The 19,280-nt window shown below is 36.7% G+C and overlaps 1 protein-coding gene across 1 annotated transcript in view; it reads left to right on the forward strand.

Moving 5' to 3' along the window:
• FBXL17 (F-box and leucine rich repeat protein 17) overlaps window positions 1–19,280 on the forward strand; it is a 496,367-nt gene that overhangs the window by 156,613 nt on the left and 320,474 nt on the right. The window contains exon 5 of the mRNA XM_077861966.1: window positions 3,923–4,030. Coding sequence (XP_077718092.1) covers window positions 3,923–4,030 — 108 coding nt within the window. The remainder of the gene's footprint in view (window positions 1–3,922; window positions 4,031–19,280) is intronic.

The following is a 19,280-nucleotide window of genomic DNA, read 5'->3' on the forward strand; positions in this document are numbered from 1 at the left end:
GCTCAGCAAAAAAATGATACATGTAGCAGCAAGGATGAATGTCCATACGTTATGCTAGTGAAAGAAGCTAGAAACAAAGCACTGCTTATGGTATAATTCTATTTATATGGAATTTCTAGAAAAGGCAAAACTCTACAGCGATACAAAGCAGGTCACTGGTTGCCTAGTGGTGGGAGCTATGAGTCACTGCATATGGACAAAAAGAATAAAGGGAATTTGGGGAGTGCTGTAATGGAAGCACCTTAAAACTGGATTGTGGTGATGGTTGCACAACTGTATAAGTTACTAAAACCCAATGAACTATGCCTTCCAATGGGTGGATTTTATGGTATATAAATTATAACCCATTAAAACTGTTTTAAAAATTCTCCATAGCACCTGGGTCATGAGATAGCTACCCAATTTTTGCTTTCTCTGTCCCCAAGAAAATGACATAATCCCTTATACCTTCAACAGTATTTCTCAAGGTTTCAGGTGCATAAGAATCACCTTGGGAGGCACTTGGCTGGCTTAGTCCATAAAGCATAAGACTCTTGATCTTAGGGTTGTGAGTTTGAGCCCTACATTGGGTATAGAGATTACTTATAAATTCATACATTGGAAAAAAAAAAGAATCACCTGGGGATCTTATTAAAATGCAGATTAGGATTCAGTAGGTCTGTGATGGGGTCTGAGATTTTGCATTTTTAACAAGCTCCAAGTGATGCCAGTGCTGTTGGTCTGAGGACCACACTGTGAATGAAAGGCCTTGGAACTTGTTCATAACCCAGGCTGCACGTTAGACTCTCCTGGGGAGCTTTTAGAATAAAATTGATGCAGTTCTCTGCCAGAAATTAAATCGGGAAGCTCTTTAGGTGATTCTGATGTGCAGACAGGCTGAGAACCTTAACAAAATGAAATTCTTTTTACCATAATGGATCAGTAATAAACTTCTACCTAAGTCTGCCTCACTCTCATCCCATGGTTAGCCCATAACCTAGAGCCCCCAAATTATGATCAAAATCTCTTGGAATAAATAGAAGAGTAAGCTAGCATGCTTTGACTATGGTTTTTTTTTTTTTTTTTTTTGACTTATTTTCTTACACATGTCAACCCCTTAGTCTTGGCTAAGAATTAGAATGCAGAAGAAAGGAGGAGAACATGCAATGATTTTGATGATAATAGCTAAAATGTATTGAGCAATTGCAATGTACCTTGCACTGTTCAAAGCATTTTACATGCATTATCTACCCTCATATTTTACCCTGTGAGCTAGGTACTATGATTTTCTCTGTAGTAGAGAAGGAACAAAGTATAGAGAGATGAAGTGACTTGCTTAAAATCATACAGCTAATAAGTGGTCCACCTGGGATTTGAAAAGAGGCAGTCAGGCTGCAGGGTCTCAGAGAAGCTGACACTCACCAGTGCCTGCCTCTTGCAGTCTGTACTTCTTTTTGCCAGATGTTTAGCCTCCAATTTCTAACCGATCTTCTATCCTTGGGAACAGAACCAGACCCCACCCAAATCTTCAAGGCCCTTTTGTTAGTCTCCTAAGACACACCCAAGCCTACTAAGGGTGTTTCTATACCTCAAGGTCTTCAAGAAGACTTGACTTCTGGGACTCTGTTGATGCTGAGCTCTTTTATTCTGATTGCTTGAGCTGAATGAGAAAGACCCGCAAACCAAATTTTTAGTACCCCTTTCTCTTCTGTCTGAAAGATTTAACACCTTGTACCTGAGCTTTCTCATGTGTGTCCTTAATCCTTATCTGAGTTCCCTCTTCTTTCCTTGAAGATGGATGCAGGAAAGGCTAGATGTTAGAGTGAGATTGGGCAGGGTATTTAACCAACTGACCATAAGTATTTTACCTCTATTAGCTCCCACCCCGCTTGTAAAAAAAATAGAAATTAGTTTCCATTGAGGCTTCCAGCAATTTTAGTTGCCTGGAATATTCTTTGTTAACAGAACATTTTTAGAAAGCTGAGTGTCAGGAAGGCCCATTTTTAATTTATCAATGGCACCCTTAGTCGTAATATGCTAAAGCATACTTTACTTTTGAGGGCAGAATTAATCTTTTATCAGATGTACCATGGATGCTGTTGGTTTCATTATTTTAGGAAGATGTTCTTGTGATTGTTTTAGAATTAATGCTACCCACATACCTTTATTTTCTAATATCTATTCAGAATAGATAAGGAAGATACAAAGAGTCAGCCATAATAAAGCTAATGCAAAGGAGAATTGTCGCTGCTGTTTGAGAAACTAACAAAGGTGTTTAACTTGTTGATTTCGTCTTGACTGTGAGGATAGTGAATCTGAAATTAAGCCTATGGTAGAGAATATTTGGACCTTCTTTTAAAAGCTACCACTTTGTGGAACAGTTAAGAAAATTTTAGCACAATTACAAGAGGATTATTTTATACTCTGAAATTTTCTGGAGAGTGGCAGGGAGGGGACAGAAAATGAAATTTAACTCAGGCTTTTGTTTAAAGCAGGGTTGGGTAGAAATGTCAAAAGGTGTCAAGGTAATTTCTTTGCAGCACTGGGACCTCAAACTTTCACATGTTTAAGAGTCACTCAGGGGTTTATTAAAAATGTAGATTCTTAGGCCTCACCTTTTTTGGTTCTGAGGTTTTAAATAAATGCAAGTTTTCTAATACGTATTACATTAGGGTTTTCTCGAGAAACAGAACTCATACAAGGGTGTGTGTGTGTGTGTGTGTTTCTATAAAGAGATTATTATAAGGAATTGACTCATGTGTTTACAGAAGCCAAGAAGTTCCAAATTCTGAGTTTGCAATCTGGAGACGCAGGAAAGCTGATGATACAGTTCTAATCTGAGTCCAAAGGCATAAAAACCAGTAGAGCCAACAGTATAAGTTCTAGTCCAAGTTTGAATCTGAAGGTAGGAGATGAAGATAACCAGATAGAGAAAAGGAGAGAAAGAGAGAGAGAGCAAATTCTCCCTTACTCAACTTTTTTGTTCCATTCACACCTCAGATGGTTTAGATGAGGCCCACTCAAATTGAGGGGGACAGTGTGCTTTCCTCAGTTTGCATTTAAAAGGGTAATATCATGAGAAATATCCTCACAGACCTATCCAGAATACCGTTTCACAAAATATTTGGGCACTCCACAGTATAGTCAAGTTGACACATAGAATTAACCATCACGCTACCCAAATTTAAAAAGTTTGAAGCAATGAGGGGCAAAATCAGATTCTTTAGAAGAAACACTTGAGAAACCTTATAAAGAGACCATTATTGCATTTTAGGAAACAATTATATAATTTCCATTATAAAAAATGTTCAGACTGAGCAAATCCATAGAGACAGAAGAATGCTAGGGGTTGGGCACGGGGTTGGAACAGAGGACATAGGTTTTCTTTTGGGGGTGATGAGCTTTTTCTAGAATTAGATATTGGTGCTGGTTGCACAACCTTGTGGAGATGCTAAAAACCACTGAACCACACCCTTTGAAAGGGTGAATTTTATAATATGTGAATTATATGTCAATAGAAAATTTATATGTCAAGAGAGATTTGATAGAAGAAATGATAGTAGAGAATGTCTACATCTTTGGTATGTTTTCTATGAAGAAGTAAAAAAAAAAATGGCATGATAGAGAAAAGGGAATTTAGGACAAAGGAAGAATTAAACAAAACAAAACAAAACACAGGAGAGAGGTTCCTGGCTGGCTCATTCAGGAGAGCATGAGACTCATGATCTTGGGGTTGTGAGTTTGGCTGGCTGTAGAGATTAAATGAATAAACAAAAAAAAACCTACAGAAGATATTGCTATGTGTTTGTATACAGATTCAAATGATCCAGTGGAAAGGAAAATATTAGTGATGCAAGATAGGAGAGAAGGAATGTGCAGGAGCCAAATCCTTCCACTCACTGGAACACCACCTTTGATAACTTTCTTCACGTCTCTTCCCTAGGTAACAGATCAGTCGGTGAAAGCATTCGCTGAACACTGTCCTGAACTTCAGTACGTTGGCTTCATGGGTTGTTCAGTTACTTCGAAAGGAGTCATTCACCTAACCAAGGTAGGTTCCATGGTTCCATCCCCTTAGCTTTTTTCTTTTCTTTTCTTTTCTTTTCTTTTCTTTTCTTTTCTTTTCTTTTCTTTTCTTTTCTTTTCTTTTCTTTTCTTCTTTAATTTTTTCTTTTCTTTTCTTTCTTTTCTTTTCTTTTCTTTTTTTTTCTTTTCCTTTTCCTTTTCTTTCTTTTCTTTTCTTTTTCTTTTTCTTTTCTTTCTTTTTTTTTCATTTTATTAGAGAGAGACCAGGAGCCTGAGTCCCGGGAGTGGCAGAGGGTGAGGGAGAGGGAGAAACAGACTCCTTGCTGAGCAGGAGGCCTGTCTCCGGCTTGGCTCCATTCCAGGAGATCTTGACCTGAGCTGAGGGCAGATGCTTAACCGACTGAGCCACCCAGGCGCCCCTTCCTTAGTGTTCCTGTCATTCATATCAGTGCCCTAGCATTGTTAAATGTACTTGATTGAGGAGCAGTCAGACTGTTAACAGATGTGTATTATGGTTTGATAGTTAAAATCAGTTTAAAGCAACAATACCAAACTTAGCTTTTCTTAAATGGGATTTCATTTAAATAAGAAACTTACTTTTTTTTGTTTTTTCATTGCTAATGACTATGAAATATATGCATTAAAAATGATCTGTATGACAAAAATTGTTTAAGCATTAATTTATTACATTTAGAATATATTTTGATTGAGGTTTTGTTTATTTTATTTTAAATTCAGTTAATTAACATATAATGTATTATTGGGTTCAGAGGTGGAGGTCATGATTCATTAGTGTTAAATAACACTCATTCCTCATTACATCACGTGCCCTCCTTAATGCCTGCCACCCAGTTACCCCATCTTCCCATCCCCCACCCCTCCAGAGACCCTCAGTTTGTTCCCTGTGATTAAGAGTCTCTTATGGTTTGTCTCCCTCTCTGATTTCATCTCGTTTTGTTTTTTCCTCTCTTCCCCTATGATCCTCTATTTTGTTTCTTAAATTCCACATATAAGTGAGATCATATGATAATTATCTTTCTCTGATTGACTATTTTCACTTAGCATAATACCCTCTAGTTCCATCTACATCATTGCAAATGGCAAGATTTCATTTTTTTGATGGCTGAGTGGTATTCCATTGTGTATATACCACATCTTCTTTATCCATTCACCTGTCAGTGAACATCTGGGCTCTTTCCATAATTTGACTATTGTGGATATTGCTGCTATAAACATTGGGGTGCAGGTGCCTCCTCAGATCACTACATTTGTATCTTTGGGGTAAATACCCAGTCGTGCAATTGTTGGGTCATAGGGTAGCTCTATTTTCAGCTTTTTGAGGAGCTTCCATACTGTTTTCCAGAGTTGCTATACCAGCTTATAGTCCCTGCAAGAAGGTTCCTCTTTCTCTGCATCCTCGTCAACATCTATCGTTTCCTGTCTTGTTAATTTCAGCCATTCTGACTGGTATGAGGTGGTGTCTCATTGTGGTTTTGATTTGTATTTCCCTGGTGCCAAGTGATAACATTTTTTCATGTGTCTGTTGGTCATTTGTAAGTCGTCTTTGAAGAAATGTCTGTCCATGTCTTCGGCCCATTTCTTAATTAGATTACTTGTTCTCTGGGTGTTGAGTTTATAGATTTTGGATACTAGTTCTTTATAGATCTTGGATACTAGCCCTTTATCTGAAATGTCATTTGCAAATATCTTCTCCCATTCTGTCAATTGTTTTTTGGTTTTGTTGACTGTTTCTTTTGCTGTGCAAAAGCTTTTTATCTTGATGAAGTCTCAGTAGTTCATTTTTGCCTTTGTTTCACTTGCCTTTGGAGACATATCTAATAAGAAGTTGCTATGGCTGAGGTCAGAAAGGTTGGATTTTGATGGATTCTTGTCTCACATTTAGGTCTTTAATCAATTTTGATTCTATTTTTGTGTCTGATGTAAGAGAATGGTCCAGTTTCATTCTTCTGCACGTGGCTGTCTAATTTCCTCTTTGTTAAAGAGACTGTCTTTTTGCCATTAAATAGTCATTCTTCCTGCTTTGTCTAAGATTAGATGACCGTAGAGTTGAGGGCCCATTTCTGGGTTCTCTATTCTGTTCCACTGATCTATGTGTTTTTGTGCCACTACCACTCTGTCTTGATGACCACAGCTTTGTAATACAGCTTGAAGTCCAGAAATCTGATGCCACCAGTTTTGGTTTTCTTTTTCAACATTCCCTTTAGGCTATTGGGAATCTTTTCTGGTTCAATACAAATTTTAGGATTATTTCCAACTCTGTGAAATAAGTTGATAGTATTTTGATAGGGATTGCATTGAATGTATAGATCGCTCTAGGTAGCATATTTTAACAATATTTGTTCTTCCAATCCATGAATATGGAACGTTTTTCCCTCTCTTTGTGTCTTCCTCAATTTATTTCATGAGTGTTCTGTAGTTTTCTGAATACAGATCCTTTGCCTCTTTGTTTAGGTTTATTCCTAGGTATCTTATGATTTTGGGTACCATTGTAAATGGGATCAAGTCCTTAATTTCTCTTTCTCCCATCTCATTGTTATTGTATAGAAATGAAACTAATTTCTGTGCATTGATTTTATATCCTGCCACTTTGCTGAATTCCTGTATGAGTTCTGGCAATTTTGGGGTGGAGTCTTTTGGGTTTTTTTCATATAGAGTATCATGTCATCTGCAAAGAATGAGAGTTTAATTTCTTCTCTGCCAATTCAGATGCCTTTTATTTCTTTTTGTTGTCTGTTTATTGAGGCTAGGACTTCTAATGCTATGTTGAACATCATTGGTAAGACTGAACATCCCTCCCATGTTCCTGAGCTTAGGGGAAAAACTGAGAATGATATTCTTTGTGGGCTTTGTTTTTGTGGATTTTATGATACGTAGGTATGTTCCCTCTAATCCTACATTGTGAAGAATTTTAATCAAGAAAGGATGCTGTACTTTTTCAAATGCTTTTTCTGCATCTATTGAGAGGATCATATGGTTCTTGTCCTTTCTTTTATTAATGTGGTGAATCACACTGATGGATTTATGGATGCTGAACCACCCTTGCAGCTCAGGAATAAATCCCACTTTGTCATGGTGAATAATCCATTAAATGTACTGTTTGATCCTATTTGCTAGTATTTTGGTGAGAATTTTGGCATCCATGTTCATCAGAGATAAGCGTCTGCAATTCTTTTTTAGGGACTCTTTGTCTGGTTTTGGGATCAAGGTAATGCTGGCCTCGTAGAAAGAGTTTGGAAGTTTTCCTTCCATTTGTATTTTTTGAAATGGCTTCAGAAGAATAGGTATTAGTTCTTTTTTAAATGTTTGGTAGAATTCCCCTGGGAAGCCATCCAGCCCTGGACTCTTATTTGTTGGGAGATTTTTGGTGACTACTTCCATTTCCTTGTTGGTTATGGGTCTGTTCAGTTTTCCTATCTCTCCTCTTTCAGTTTTGGTAGTTTTATATGTCTCTAGGAATACATCCATTTCTTCCAGGTTGCCTTCTTTGTCGGCATAATAGTTGCTCATAATATGTTCTTATACATGTTTGTATTTCTTTGGTGTTGGTTGTGATCTCTCCCCCTTCATTCATAATTTTATTTATTTGGGTCCTTTCTATTTTCTTTTTGATAAGTCTGGCCAGTGATTTATCAATTTTATTAATTCTTAACCAGCTCGTAGTTTCATTGATCTTTTCTACATATTTTTGCTTTCTATTTCATGGATTTCTGCTCTAATCTTTATTATTTCTCTTCTCCTGCGGGGTTTAGGCTTTATTTGCTGTTTTTTCTCCAGCTCCTTTAGGTGTAAGATTAGGCTGTGTATTTGAGACCTTTCTTGTTTCTTGAAAAAGGCTTATATTGTTATATACTTATCTCTTAGGACTGCCTTTGCTGCATCCCAAAGGTTTTGAACAGTTGTATTTTTCATTTTCATTTGTTTCCATGAATTTTAAAATTTGAGTTCTTTCTAAGTTTCTTCATGTGACTGAGTTCCAGTTTCAAAATATGTGGTCTGAAAATAGGCAGGGAATGATCCCAGTCATTTGGTACTGGTTGAGACCTGATTTGTGACCCAGTAAGTGATCTATTCTGGAGAATGTTCCATGTTCACTGGAGAAGAATGTGCATTCTATTGCTTTAGGGTGGAATATTCTGAATATATCCATGAAATCCATCTGGTCCAGTGTGTCATTCAAAGCCCTTGTTTCCTTGTTGATCTTCTCCTTAGATGATCTGTCCATTGCAGCGAGTGGGGTGTTTAAGTCCCCTACTATGATTGTGTTATTATCAATGTGTTTCTTTATTTTTGTTATTAATTGGCTTACAATTAATTATACAATTAATTGTATAATTGGCTACTCCCATGTTAGGGGCATAAATATTTACAATTGGTAGATCGTCTGGTTGGATAGACTCTTTAATTATGATAGAGTGTCCTTCCTCATCCCTTATTACAGTCTTTGGTTTAAAATCTAATTTATCTGATATAGGATTGCCACCCCAGCTTTCTTTTGATGTTCATTATCATGAGAAATGGTTTTCCACCCCCTCACTTTAAAACTGGAGGTGTCTTTGGGTCTGAAATGAGTCTCTTGCAGACAGCATATCAATGGGTCTTGCTTTCTTATCTAATCTAATACTCTGTGTCTTTTGATTGGGGCTTCTGGCCCATTTGCATTCAAAGTAACCATTGAAAGGTCTGAATTTAGTGCCTTTTATTACCTATAAAATCACTGTTTCTGTATATTGTCTCTGTTCCTTTCCGGTGTATGTTACTTTTGGGCTCTGTCTTCACTTAAAGGATCCCTTTTAATATTTCTTGTACGGCTGGTTTGGTGATCACAAATTCTTTTAATTTCTGTTTGATCTGGAAGCTTTTTATCTCTCCTTTTATTTTAATGACATCCTATCTGGATAAAGTATTCTTGGCTGCATGTTTTTCTCATTTAGTGCCCTGAATATATCATGCCAGTCCTTTCTGTCCTGCCAGGTCTCTGTGGAGAGGTCTGCTGCCAGTCTATTGTTTCTACCCTTGGAGGTTATGGATCTCTGGTCATGAGCTGCTTTCAGGATTTTCTCTTTGTACCTTAGATTTGCAAGTTTCACTATTAATGTTGGGGTGTTGACCTATTTTTATTGATTTTGAGGGAGGGTTCTCTGTGTCTCCTGTACTTGAATGCCTGTTTCCATACCTTCTCTCCTGCACCCCCCTTCCTTTCCTTTTCTTTTTGGATCCCAATTATTCTAATGTTGTTTTGCTTTATGATATCACTTATCTCTCAAATTCTTCCCTCATAATCTAGTTGTTGTTTATCTCTTTTTTTCAGTTTCTTTATTCTCCATCATTTTTTCTTCTGTATCACTAATTCTCTCTTCTGCCTCACTTATCCTAGCAATTAGAGTCTCATTTTTGGCTGCATTTCATTAATAGCCTTTTCGATTTCAAATTGATTAGATTTTAGTTCTTTGATTTCTCCAGGAAGGGGTTCTCTGGTGTCTTCCATGCTTTTTTTCAAGCCCAGCTGGTATCTTTATAATCATTATTTGAACTCTAGTTCTGACATCTTACTTATGTCCATACTGATTAGGTCCCTGGCAATCAATACTACCTCTTGTTCTCTTCTTTGAGGTGAGTTTTCCATCTTGTTGTTCCATTCAGAAAAGAATAGATAAATGAGAGAACAAAATACTAAAATAGCAACAATGACTTCAGAGAAATATACACTAAAGAAATCAGAAGAGACCAGGAACAGACAAAAAAATTTGATAAAAAGAGAGAATATAATCAGACAGGTGAAGAGAATAGAGCAATATACTGGATCCTGTGTGTGTTTTGGTCCATTTGTTAGAAGACTAGATCCCAAAATTGTAACGAAAGAAAACTTATAGATGTATAAAAAAATTAAATGCAATGAAAGGATAGAAGGTAACTGTAAGAATGAAAATTAAAAGAAAAAAAGAATATAAACAGGTGAACAGAACAATACACTATATCTTGATTGCATTTTGTTTTGTTAGAATAAACTACATCTTAGTGTTGTAAAGAAAAATAAAATTAACTATATTGAAAGGATAGAATGTAGCATAAAGATGAAAATTAAAAAATACTTTAACAAAACAAAAAGGAGAAAAAGAAAAAAGCAGATATGATCAGTCAGACAGGTGAAGCGAATAGAGCCATACACTATATTCTGGGTATATTTTGGTCTGTTAGAAGAAACTGTGCCCCAAAATTATAAATAAATAAATAAATACATACATACATATATACATACATACACACACACACACAAAATTAAGTACAATGCAAAAGATAGACTGTAACTGTAAAAATGAAAATTAAAAAAGACTAAAAAGGTGATTAAATAAAAATTGATTGAAAAAGGAAAGAGAAAAGAATTAACATTGCAAGACTAAAGAACCGTGGGGGAGAACCCCATGAGTTCTGTAGGTTGTATTCCCCAGGCCTGGAGTTTGTCCTTCCAGTGATGGTCGATTTGCTCTGGGCTGGATGTTTTGCTGAGCACCCACCCTCCTGCACTGCACCATGTGGTTCACAGGTGCTTTGTCCCTGGGCAGCACTGCACTGCCTCTGCCGGGAGCCAGGCCAAGGCTTCTGCTCCCAGTTGCTCTAGGTGCCTTGTGTTCCCTGAAGGCTTTCTGTGCACTTTAGAGGATGAGGGTGAAAATAGGGGCCTCCCAGTCCCTAGCCCCAGAGCCGAAAGTTCAGGACCCCCCCCCCTCAGGGCGCCCTCAGGGACAAGCAGTCCCTCCTCTCCCTGGATTCTGTCCACACTCACGCTCACCCGGCCTGGGACCGAGAGTTTCTGTCTCAGGCACACGGCCCTATCTGACCCTATCTCGGGTCTCCAAATCCTCCGGACTCCTGCAGCTTACACCCATGTACTCCTCTCGTGGAGGTGGGGTTCTCGAGCCATTTTGGCCACTTGCTGGGCCCTGTGTGGAGAGAGGTCACCTGCCTGTGCTGTGGTCTGTGGTTTAGAGCAACACTGGGCTGAAACCACCCCCGCAACCCCTCCACTCCCCCCATCCCAGGCTCGCTGATGGCAGCTGCCTGGCAGTCTGCTACACACACACCCCCTCTTCCTGTGACCCTGAGACCACACTGTCCCGCTGAGGATTCGGGGCTGATTTTGCTCTTTGCTGCTCTGTACTGTCCAGTAGCAGCTTAGGAGGCCCCCTCCCCCCCACTTATCGTCCCCAGATCACCTTGATTCACTTCTGCACACCTCCTACCTTGCAGAAAGGGGTCGCTTTTCTTTTTTTAAATTTATTTATGATAGGCACAGAGAGAGAGAGAGGCAGAGGGAGAAGCGGGCTCCATGCACCAGGAGCCCGACGTGGGATTCGATCCCGGGTCTCCAGGATCGCGCCCTGGGCCAAAGGCAGGCGCCAAACCGCTGTGCCACCCAGGGATCCCGTGCTTTTCTATTTGTAGAGTTGCAGTGATTCTTTTCCTAGAACTCCGGTTGGGTTCGCAGGTGTTCCTAATGATTTAATAGCCATCCAGGTGAATTCTGGGACCAGATGAAACTAAGGTCTCCTGCTCCTCTGGTGGCTTGGATGCTGCTCCTTGACTGAGGTTTTAACTGCTTACAAATCACTAGGTCCTTTGAGCCTTTGCCTTTTAGGAGGTGAATATGGCGGGTTGCATATGATTAAGCTGAATATGTAAAATGAAAAGAAAGGTGAGTCTGTGTCAAAAATTAACCTAGTTCAGAGAGTTCACTTATATACTGAATATATGAAATCTCATATTTTAGCAATGATGATAATGCTAGTTTCTTTGGAATCTCTCACTTCTGTGTCATCTTCTCTTCAGAACTTTAAAATAATTAGGAACTAATTCCTAATGTGTTCATGGAAAGGCGGCTACAAATTTATCTGTGTATTATCTGAAATTTGTTACTGTATACATTTTAACTGTATCATATAGTACTTAGGAGAATAGGTATGAGTCTGGCCTTTCCCGTGTAATAGCTGAGTAACCTTCTCACTCACCCTTTCTTAATTTCACTACTATCGGAAACTGCTGTGTTAGCAGCACAGTGTTGAAATAAAACAGGTGAGATCCAGGTCTCTGTGGGTTTGGTCTCTTCAGGTCTCTTTAAGCTTACAGTTTAGTGGGAAATACTCTTTTTCTTTCCTTCCTAGAAAAAAGAGCAAATGATTGTGAATTCCTTAGGACTCTGGCAATAAGGCACAGTTGATTGGAGCCTGGGCTCTATTGTTAGCTTCGGTTTGAATCTTAGCGCTGGCCCTTAATTATCTAAGTGGAGAAATTCTTCTTCAGGGTATTAATTGAAATAATATATGCAAGGTGCTTGCTTCACTATCAAGATTGCAGTGAATGCTAGGTAAATGTTGGCTACTAATATTAAAATTTTGCAATATCTAAATTGCTGGAAAGTTAGAGCAAACTTTGAGAAAAAAACATCAAATCACTATTTGGGTCTAGTGTGTCTGAAACAGGTTCTGTGGTTGTCCTGTGTCTTCAGTGACTGATAACTGATCAGCTTTAATTGTATTTTGAGGATCAGAGCCTAAAGCTAGTGGAGAAGAAAAGCACGTTATTCTCAATTATTGCTCTGTCAGACTATCTTAGTGTAACCAAGACCATACATAACCATAATTTTTATTCATTTCCTATAGCCTTGGCCTGAACATCTTGGTGGATGAATGTTTTTCTAGTCACATCTAATGTTGTTTATAGTGTAGAGTAGAAATGCCTTCGGATGAACAGATTGTGCACAACCGGTGTTATAATGACCATATGTGGGATTTTTATGATCACTTGAAATTGTACTCATTAAAGACAAAACAAGACTTATTAGATCAGTAAGTGCTTCTCTGAGCATTTTGAGATGGCCAAAAATTATGGTACACTGGTACTTAAAAGATCAGAATGACTCTCTGTGACAAAATAGCAGCTATAGCAAATAGCAAATGTCTGTTTTGGAAGGCTCAAATTGCTGAGAATGTTCTTCTGAAGATGATAGGCCAGAATTGGTGGTTTTGATTGTCAGTAGTCTGAATCTACTGGATTAATATCAAAGCTGGTCCACAGACTTTTGAGGATCATCTTTGTTGCTCAGCACAGTTTTTTGCTTTAATGAGAAGACTGGTTTATGGTATAATATTGCTTAGTTTCCTAGATTCATTTTAGCATGCATAGCTTCTGCAAAGCTGTTTAAATTGTTTTATCTCTTGAAAACCAAGGGTAGAACTCAGGTTTTAATGAAAATAAAAACTTTTTTTGGTAAGATATTTGCATTCTGGCAGTTTTCATACTAAGACATTACACAAAATGTAATTTACATTCACAAAATGTTTATTAGTATATAAATGCTGCTAGCAAGTTGTATCATCCTTATTATCATCATGGTGTGTTATTATAAGTAAATGACTAGAGATGTGTGAGATACAGAGTGTTGAGAGCTATTGGTCTAAATATTTTTAATTTTATATGGTTTAGAAATTCTCTCCGACATACTACTTTTCTAAGTCTTTGGCTCTCAGTTTGCTAACAACAAATGACATAAAATCTCCATGCCTTAGTTTCCTGTCTATGAAGAGATGTGCCTGAATTAGGTGATCTGTCTCTAGTTTCTTGTACCCAGAAGAATCTACACATTTAAGAATCATTGACCTGGAAGGGACTACGCAGGGCTCTCCCTGAAACTAAGAAATGTCAAATCTTTGGCAATTTAGAAAGGAAAATTGGGGATTTGTGACAGCTCGGGAAGAAGATAGAAGATTGGGAACAGGTGGAAGGATATTCATATCCTTTAAATATGGTTCCTTTGGTCTGATTTTACTTTGATGTGCTTAGCCTGAGCTAGACTCTTATTCACTTTGCAATATTTACTGACTACACACCTTTAGTCTTAAGAGAAATTCTGCTAATAGCAAACAATATTGGAGGTCTTCCTTTTACGCTCCTATGACTGTAAATTAAAGTCTTGAAATAGCTGAGACTGAATCCACCCAAGTTGAGAAGATAAAGTAAGGTTTACCGGACTGTGTTTGGAAACTATAGATCAGTATTAGGAAGAAATACTATGAACTTTTGAGGTCTCCATTTAACAGTTGAGAATGTTAGTCACTTGTGTTATATGTGAGAGAATTGAGTCTTCTCCAACACAGGTGTTTGTTCTTTTCACTGCAGTGTACCTATTTATAAGTATAAAATATTATAAAATATTATAAAATCTATCTTGTTCTCCCTCCTATTTTTTAGAAACAGATTCAGCAAATGCAAATATGTATTCAACCCCTAGTATCTAGACTCTAGTGGCTAAATATCATTTGCCACTAAAGGAGCTAGTAGAAACATTTCAGAAGGACCCAAAGCGAACATGAAGTGGTTTCCACTGGTCTAGATTGGTGAACTTTGAGCATCAAGAAGAAAAATGACTGCAATGGATTAAAACAAACCAAATTTATAAAAATCTTGAATTCATAGTGATATATAAAAAAGCAAAATTGTATCTCTTTTTCCAGGTTGGGTGGAGTGATAGGGACCAGATTTACTCTTTTTCCTGAAACATCCCCCCAAAACAGACAAAATATATGAAATGGTAATCTTCAAGATTCAATGAAGGACAGCGATCCCTGAGATATGAGAAGCAAGAGGAGTCCTATGACTACCTCCATCTAAAGCATTGGAGAATTTCCAGCTTATGGCACAAAGAGGGGTAACCCAAGCAAAACTCAGCATATACTGTGAGTTGAGACAGAACAGGGAGACCAAGGTAGCCAGAATTCAGAGGACAGAGTACTGGAGTGGAGAGAACTCCATAGGGAATCCCAGACATCTGTAGATGATCTCCTCTGAGCACCCAATCCTAAATAATCCACAAGGATGGAAGAAATCAAAAGAGAAATTAGCAAGTATTTTGAACTGAATGAGAATGAAAACACAACACTGATGATTTAATGTGATGCTGCTAAAACATCCTTTACTATGTAAATTTAATGGCAGTAAGCACCTATATAAGAAAAAAAGGAAGTTCTCAAATTAGTGACCTTTTCCCTCATGAGCTTCTACGTTGTGAAACTTGAGGAAGAGTAAATTAAACTCAAAGTAAGCAGAGAAAAGGAATAATAAAGATGGAAAGGAGGTCAATGAAATGGAAAACAAGAATAAAGGAAACAATTATTGAACCCGAAAACTGGTTCTGTGATAAAATAGATGAAACTGATAAATCTCTATTCAGAAGAAAAGGAGAAATAGAAAGAGAGAGACAAAGATACAACTTGCCAATATCACAACAGGACTACAGAGTCTACAGATGTAAAAAGGATAACAAGGGAATATTATACGTGTTTATGCCTCTAAAACCAACAAACCAGATGAAATGAAAAATTTATTTGAAAGATACAGACTACCAAGCTTACTCAAGAAAGAGTACATAACTTGAATACCCCTATATCTCTTAAGGAAATTTTATTTATGGTTAAAAACTTTCCCTCCAATAATACTCCAGGTGCAAGTTGCTTCCCTGGTGAATTTTACCAAATATTTGTTATATTTAAAAACTTTGAGGTTCCTGGCTTTTTAGATTGTTGATATATTCTAAAGTTATGTTAATATTATTTTAAAATATGAATATATAAGACTACTAAATATTATAAAATGAGTTTCAGTTAATATTAATTCTGATGCTATATTAGATCTTATTGCTTTATTCAAGTTATAAGCATGATCTGAATTCTTAAGGTCTATCAGGTATGGGTTTGGTTGGAGTTTTTAATGTTTGTTTCTGTTTTTAAACAGAATTTTTTGGAAAATGTAACAGATAACTAAACAAAATGTTCAAACTTCTGATATTTCCTTAGACCATAATCACATTTAAAGAACATAAAAAACCCCCACATATTTTAAAAGTGCTTATGGCTGAAAGTATGAAATGTTTTCTAAAGGAAAACAAAATTGATTTTTTCAGTCAATTTAACATAAGTAACTGAAAGAATGTTCATTCATGCAACTAACTAAATTTTTGCCTTTTTTTTGTGTATCCAGAGAAATGAAAGAGGAACTTTCTTGCCTTTTATATTTCCAAACTCCTGATCAGTTTAGAATGCCTTATTCTGAAGGAAGAATATACTATTTTGCTACTTTAGGGATGATATTGTTGTTTAGTCATAGATTATCATTTCATTTGTTTCTAAATGATTATAGCACTTGTGTGTTATTTTGAGATAGGTAAAATATATGCTCTTAAATTCATTCAGCTCTAAAATATCTCATAGTGAGTATGAGCCAGTAAGTATTGTGAAGGGGTGTTTTTGTTGGATGACCATGCCTTTCGAGCTTATGAACTGGGCCCAAAACCTGGATGTTGAAAATATAGGCGATGATTATCAAGATTCATTAACTGATTTTTTTCTTAGAAGTTTGCAATGGACGGCAAAGCACTTATTTCTGTCATCAAAGTTAATGGCATCACTACTAATTGTATGACTTGGGGGCTAACCACCACATTTCTTTGCCTCAATTTCCTCATCTCTAAAATAAGAATAATAATAGCATCTACTTACCTCTAGGATTGTAGAGGAAGAGTGCTTAGAGCATAACTAAAGAAGTAGTCAAAAAATAAAGTAATAAGAAAAATAAGCATCTTGATGTACAAAAGTTCCCTGTAAGTAGTCCTAATCTGTTCCTATTCTTTCATTAAAATAAAAATGTAAAATAATTTTCATGAAAATATATCTTATTTAAAATCATTATGATCCTTTTTTTTCTACCTTAGTATCAGTCCTAAACCTTAAGATTAATGACTATATGTCTGCTCTTCATTGTTTTGTTTTGTTTTCCTTTCCTTTCCCAGCTGAACCCCTGAAGGGTTATTTAATGATTTAAGTTCATGCACTGAACAACTAAAATAGTATTTTTAATGAGGTCATTTTAAATAATTCCTAATATAGCAATATACTTGAATTGGGGGAATATACTGTTGTACCTTATTACTGCATGAATTAGTGACTTTGATTTTTACTTTTCTAAATTAGCTTAGGCAAGGTAAAATAAATAAGCTGTAGCAATTTATCACATTTAGTTTTCTGTTCTGTAAAATCAGCAATCCCTGTTCGATGATGCTACCCTTTATATTTTATAACTCTGTTACTCATTCTCTACTTGTAATATATATTTGTTTGTGCTACATTTTCATTTCAATATCTACAATGGCAGGATGTATCAATGTGACACTAGTAAAATGAATTCATCTTTCAAATGACTCAGATTGTGGAAGTTCTAACAAGTATATTGAACAAATGAGTTTCTTTGTTGTATCTATCCTTTGATAAAATGGTTCCTTCAGGCTTTAATATAAATATATAATATAAAATGAAGAAAGTTGGTAATCTCTTTCTGAAAGGGCCTTTCTTGTATCTTGTCTTTTATATTTTAAATATTATTTTACTTTGCTTACACCATCCTCATTTTACTCCTTGAATTTTTATCACATACTCATTATTCAGAAATTGTGGTTTTATTGCAAATATTTTTATAAAAAAGGATTTCAACTTTATCTGGTCTCTAACACATGAGGTCAGTCTTTATCTGAGAAAGATTAGGAGATGTTGCTTTCATGCTTTCTTAGACTTTCAAATTCATTCACACTGTTTCGTGAGAGAAATTTTATTTAGGGATCAGTGTGAGTCTACTTCACTTAGTCTTGTGGTTTATACATAAATAGTGATATTAGACACGGATGGGGCCCTAACAGAACAGAGTTGCCCGAATTAGAGAAATCATTTTGGGGGCCTAATGAGAATAAGTTATAATGAAACTTAATGAGAAAATATATTACTGAGAAAAAGTAAAGTAAGCAAATCTCATTTATTAATTTAAAATAAGCATTTATTGAGAATTAGACTTAAATAGAATCCATATTGGTTTAAGGGACATATTCAATTATATAAAACCACTGGCAGTTAAATTCAGTTAATAGTTTCGAACGATTATACAATATTTAACAATGTTTTATTTTTAATTACCTTCTAAAGTGCTGTTTTCACTGCACCTGGGCAGATCTTGTCAGCCACAGAGAAATGCCTGTTTATGAACATATTATATATTCAGTCACTCACATACTCAAACACAGTAGACACCCACACTATGTCAATCATTAATCATTACTCAGAACCCAAGTAATTAGATTTTTCTCTACAATTCTGTGTAACATTGTACCATGTTAGTAATGATGATCTAAAAAGGGGCTCCTGGATACTGAAAGGAAGATAAATTATGTTGTGTCTTTATTGTGGTGGCAATCTTGGACAATAGGGAATTCATTTCCATAGTAACTCTCTGTTAGTCAAAAGCTAATTTATTTATGTGACGGTAGGGGTGTATGTCCTGAACTTTTAGCTTGAATTCTCAATATTTAACCAGAATTTGGGCCTACGTATTATTATTCATTATTTTCCACAATAATTTTTGGAGTGAAGTTTGGTTCTGAACTCCCTCTCTCCCAGACGCGCTGGCCCAATAATAGAGGCCAGTAGAGTACATTGACCAACCGCAGTTGAGCTCCTTACATGTTTGCTCTCCAGCCCAGAGGTATCACAGGCATTTACACAAAAGCTGTTGATCATACTGTATTTACAGAACCTTTAGGAACATAGCTGCTTCCCCTACTGTAGACTTCTCTTCAATTGATTATATCCTAGTGGGATGATTGGCCATCAACATTTTTTTTTCTCCAAAAGAAAGCTTCCCACTGGAGCTTTTTCTATTATATTCATTAGAGAATATGCTTTGTTATTATGTTTAATCAGAGGTGCTTTTTCAACATGCAATTGGCTATCAATCTTGGATCTTTAAAAATTAAATAATACCCCTGTGCCTGAGAAAGCAGCGCAAGTGATGACTTTTACAGCTTTCATCTAGCTTGAAAACGAAAACAAAGCTGGTTAGCACCCTGTGTTTCTCAGGCAAGTTGCAGAAATACTCTGGAAATTATGCTTCTGGGTTGTTATAAAGAACTCCCCATTAGATGGACTGCTTTTTTTCTTTGTTGGGAACAGGATCCCTTTCCCCCTTTCTTTCCTTTTACTTTGCTCTGATCCTGGGTCTCTTAGCCCTCAGGTCCTTTTTTCTCCCTAAGCATGCATTTCTGCATCACAGGGGGCTTCATTTGCTTGGCTGCATTTAGTGGGAGGCAGCCAGGAGGAAGGGAGGGAGAAACTAGGGTATTTCTGTTGCTCTCTTTCTCTCACAGTTTGTGTTACTGGCAAAGCTTT

The sequence above is a fragment of the Canis aureus genome, chromosome 2 (genome assembly GCF_053574225.1).
Source record: "Canis aureus isolate CA01 chromosome 2, VMU_Caureus_v.1.0, whole genome shotgun sequence".
Classification (NCBI taxonomy): Eukaryota; Metazoa; Chordata; class Mammalia; order Carnivora; family Canidae; genus Canis; species Canis aureus.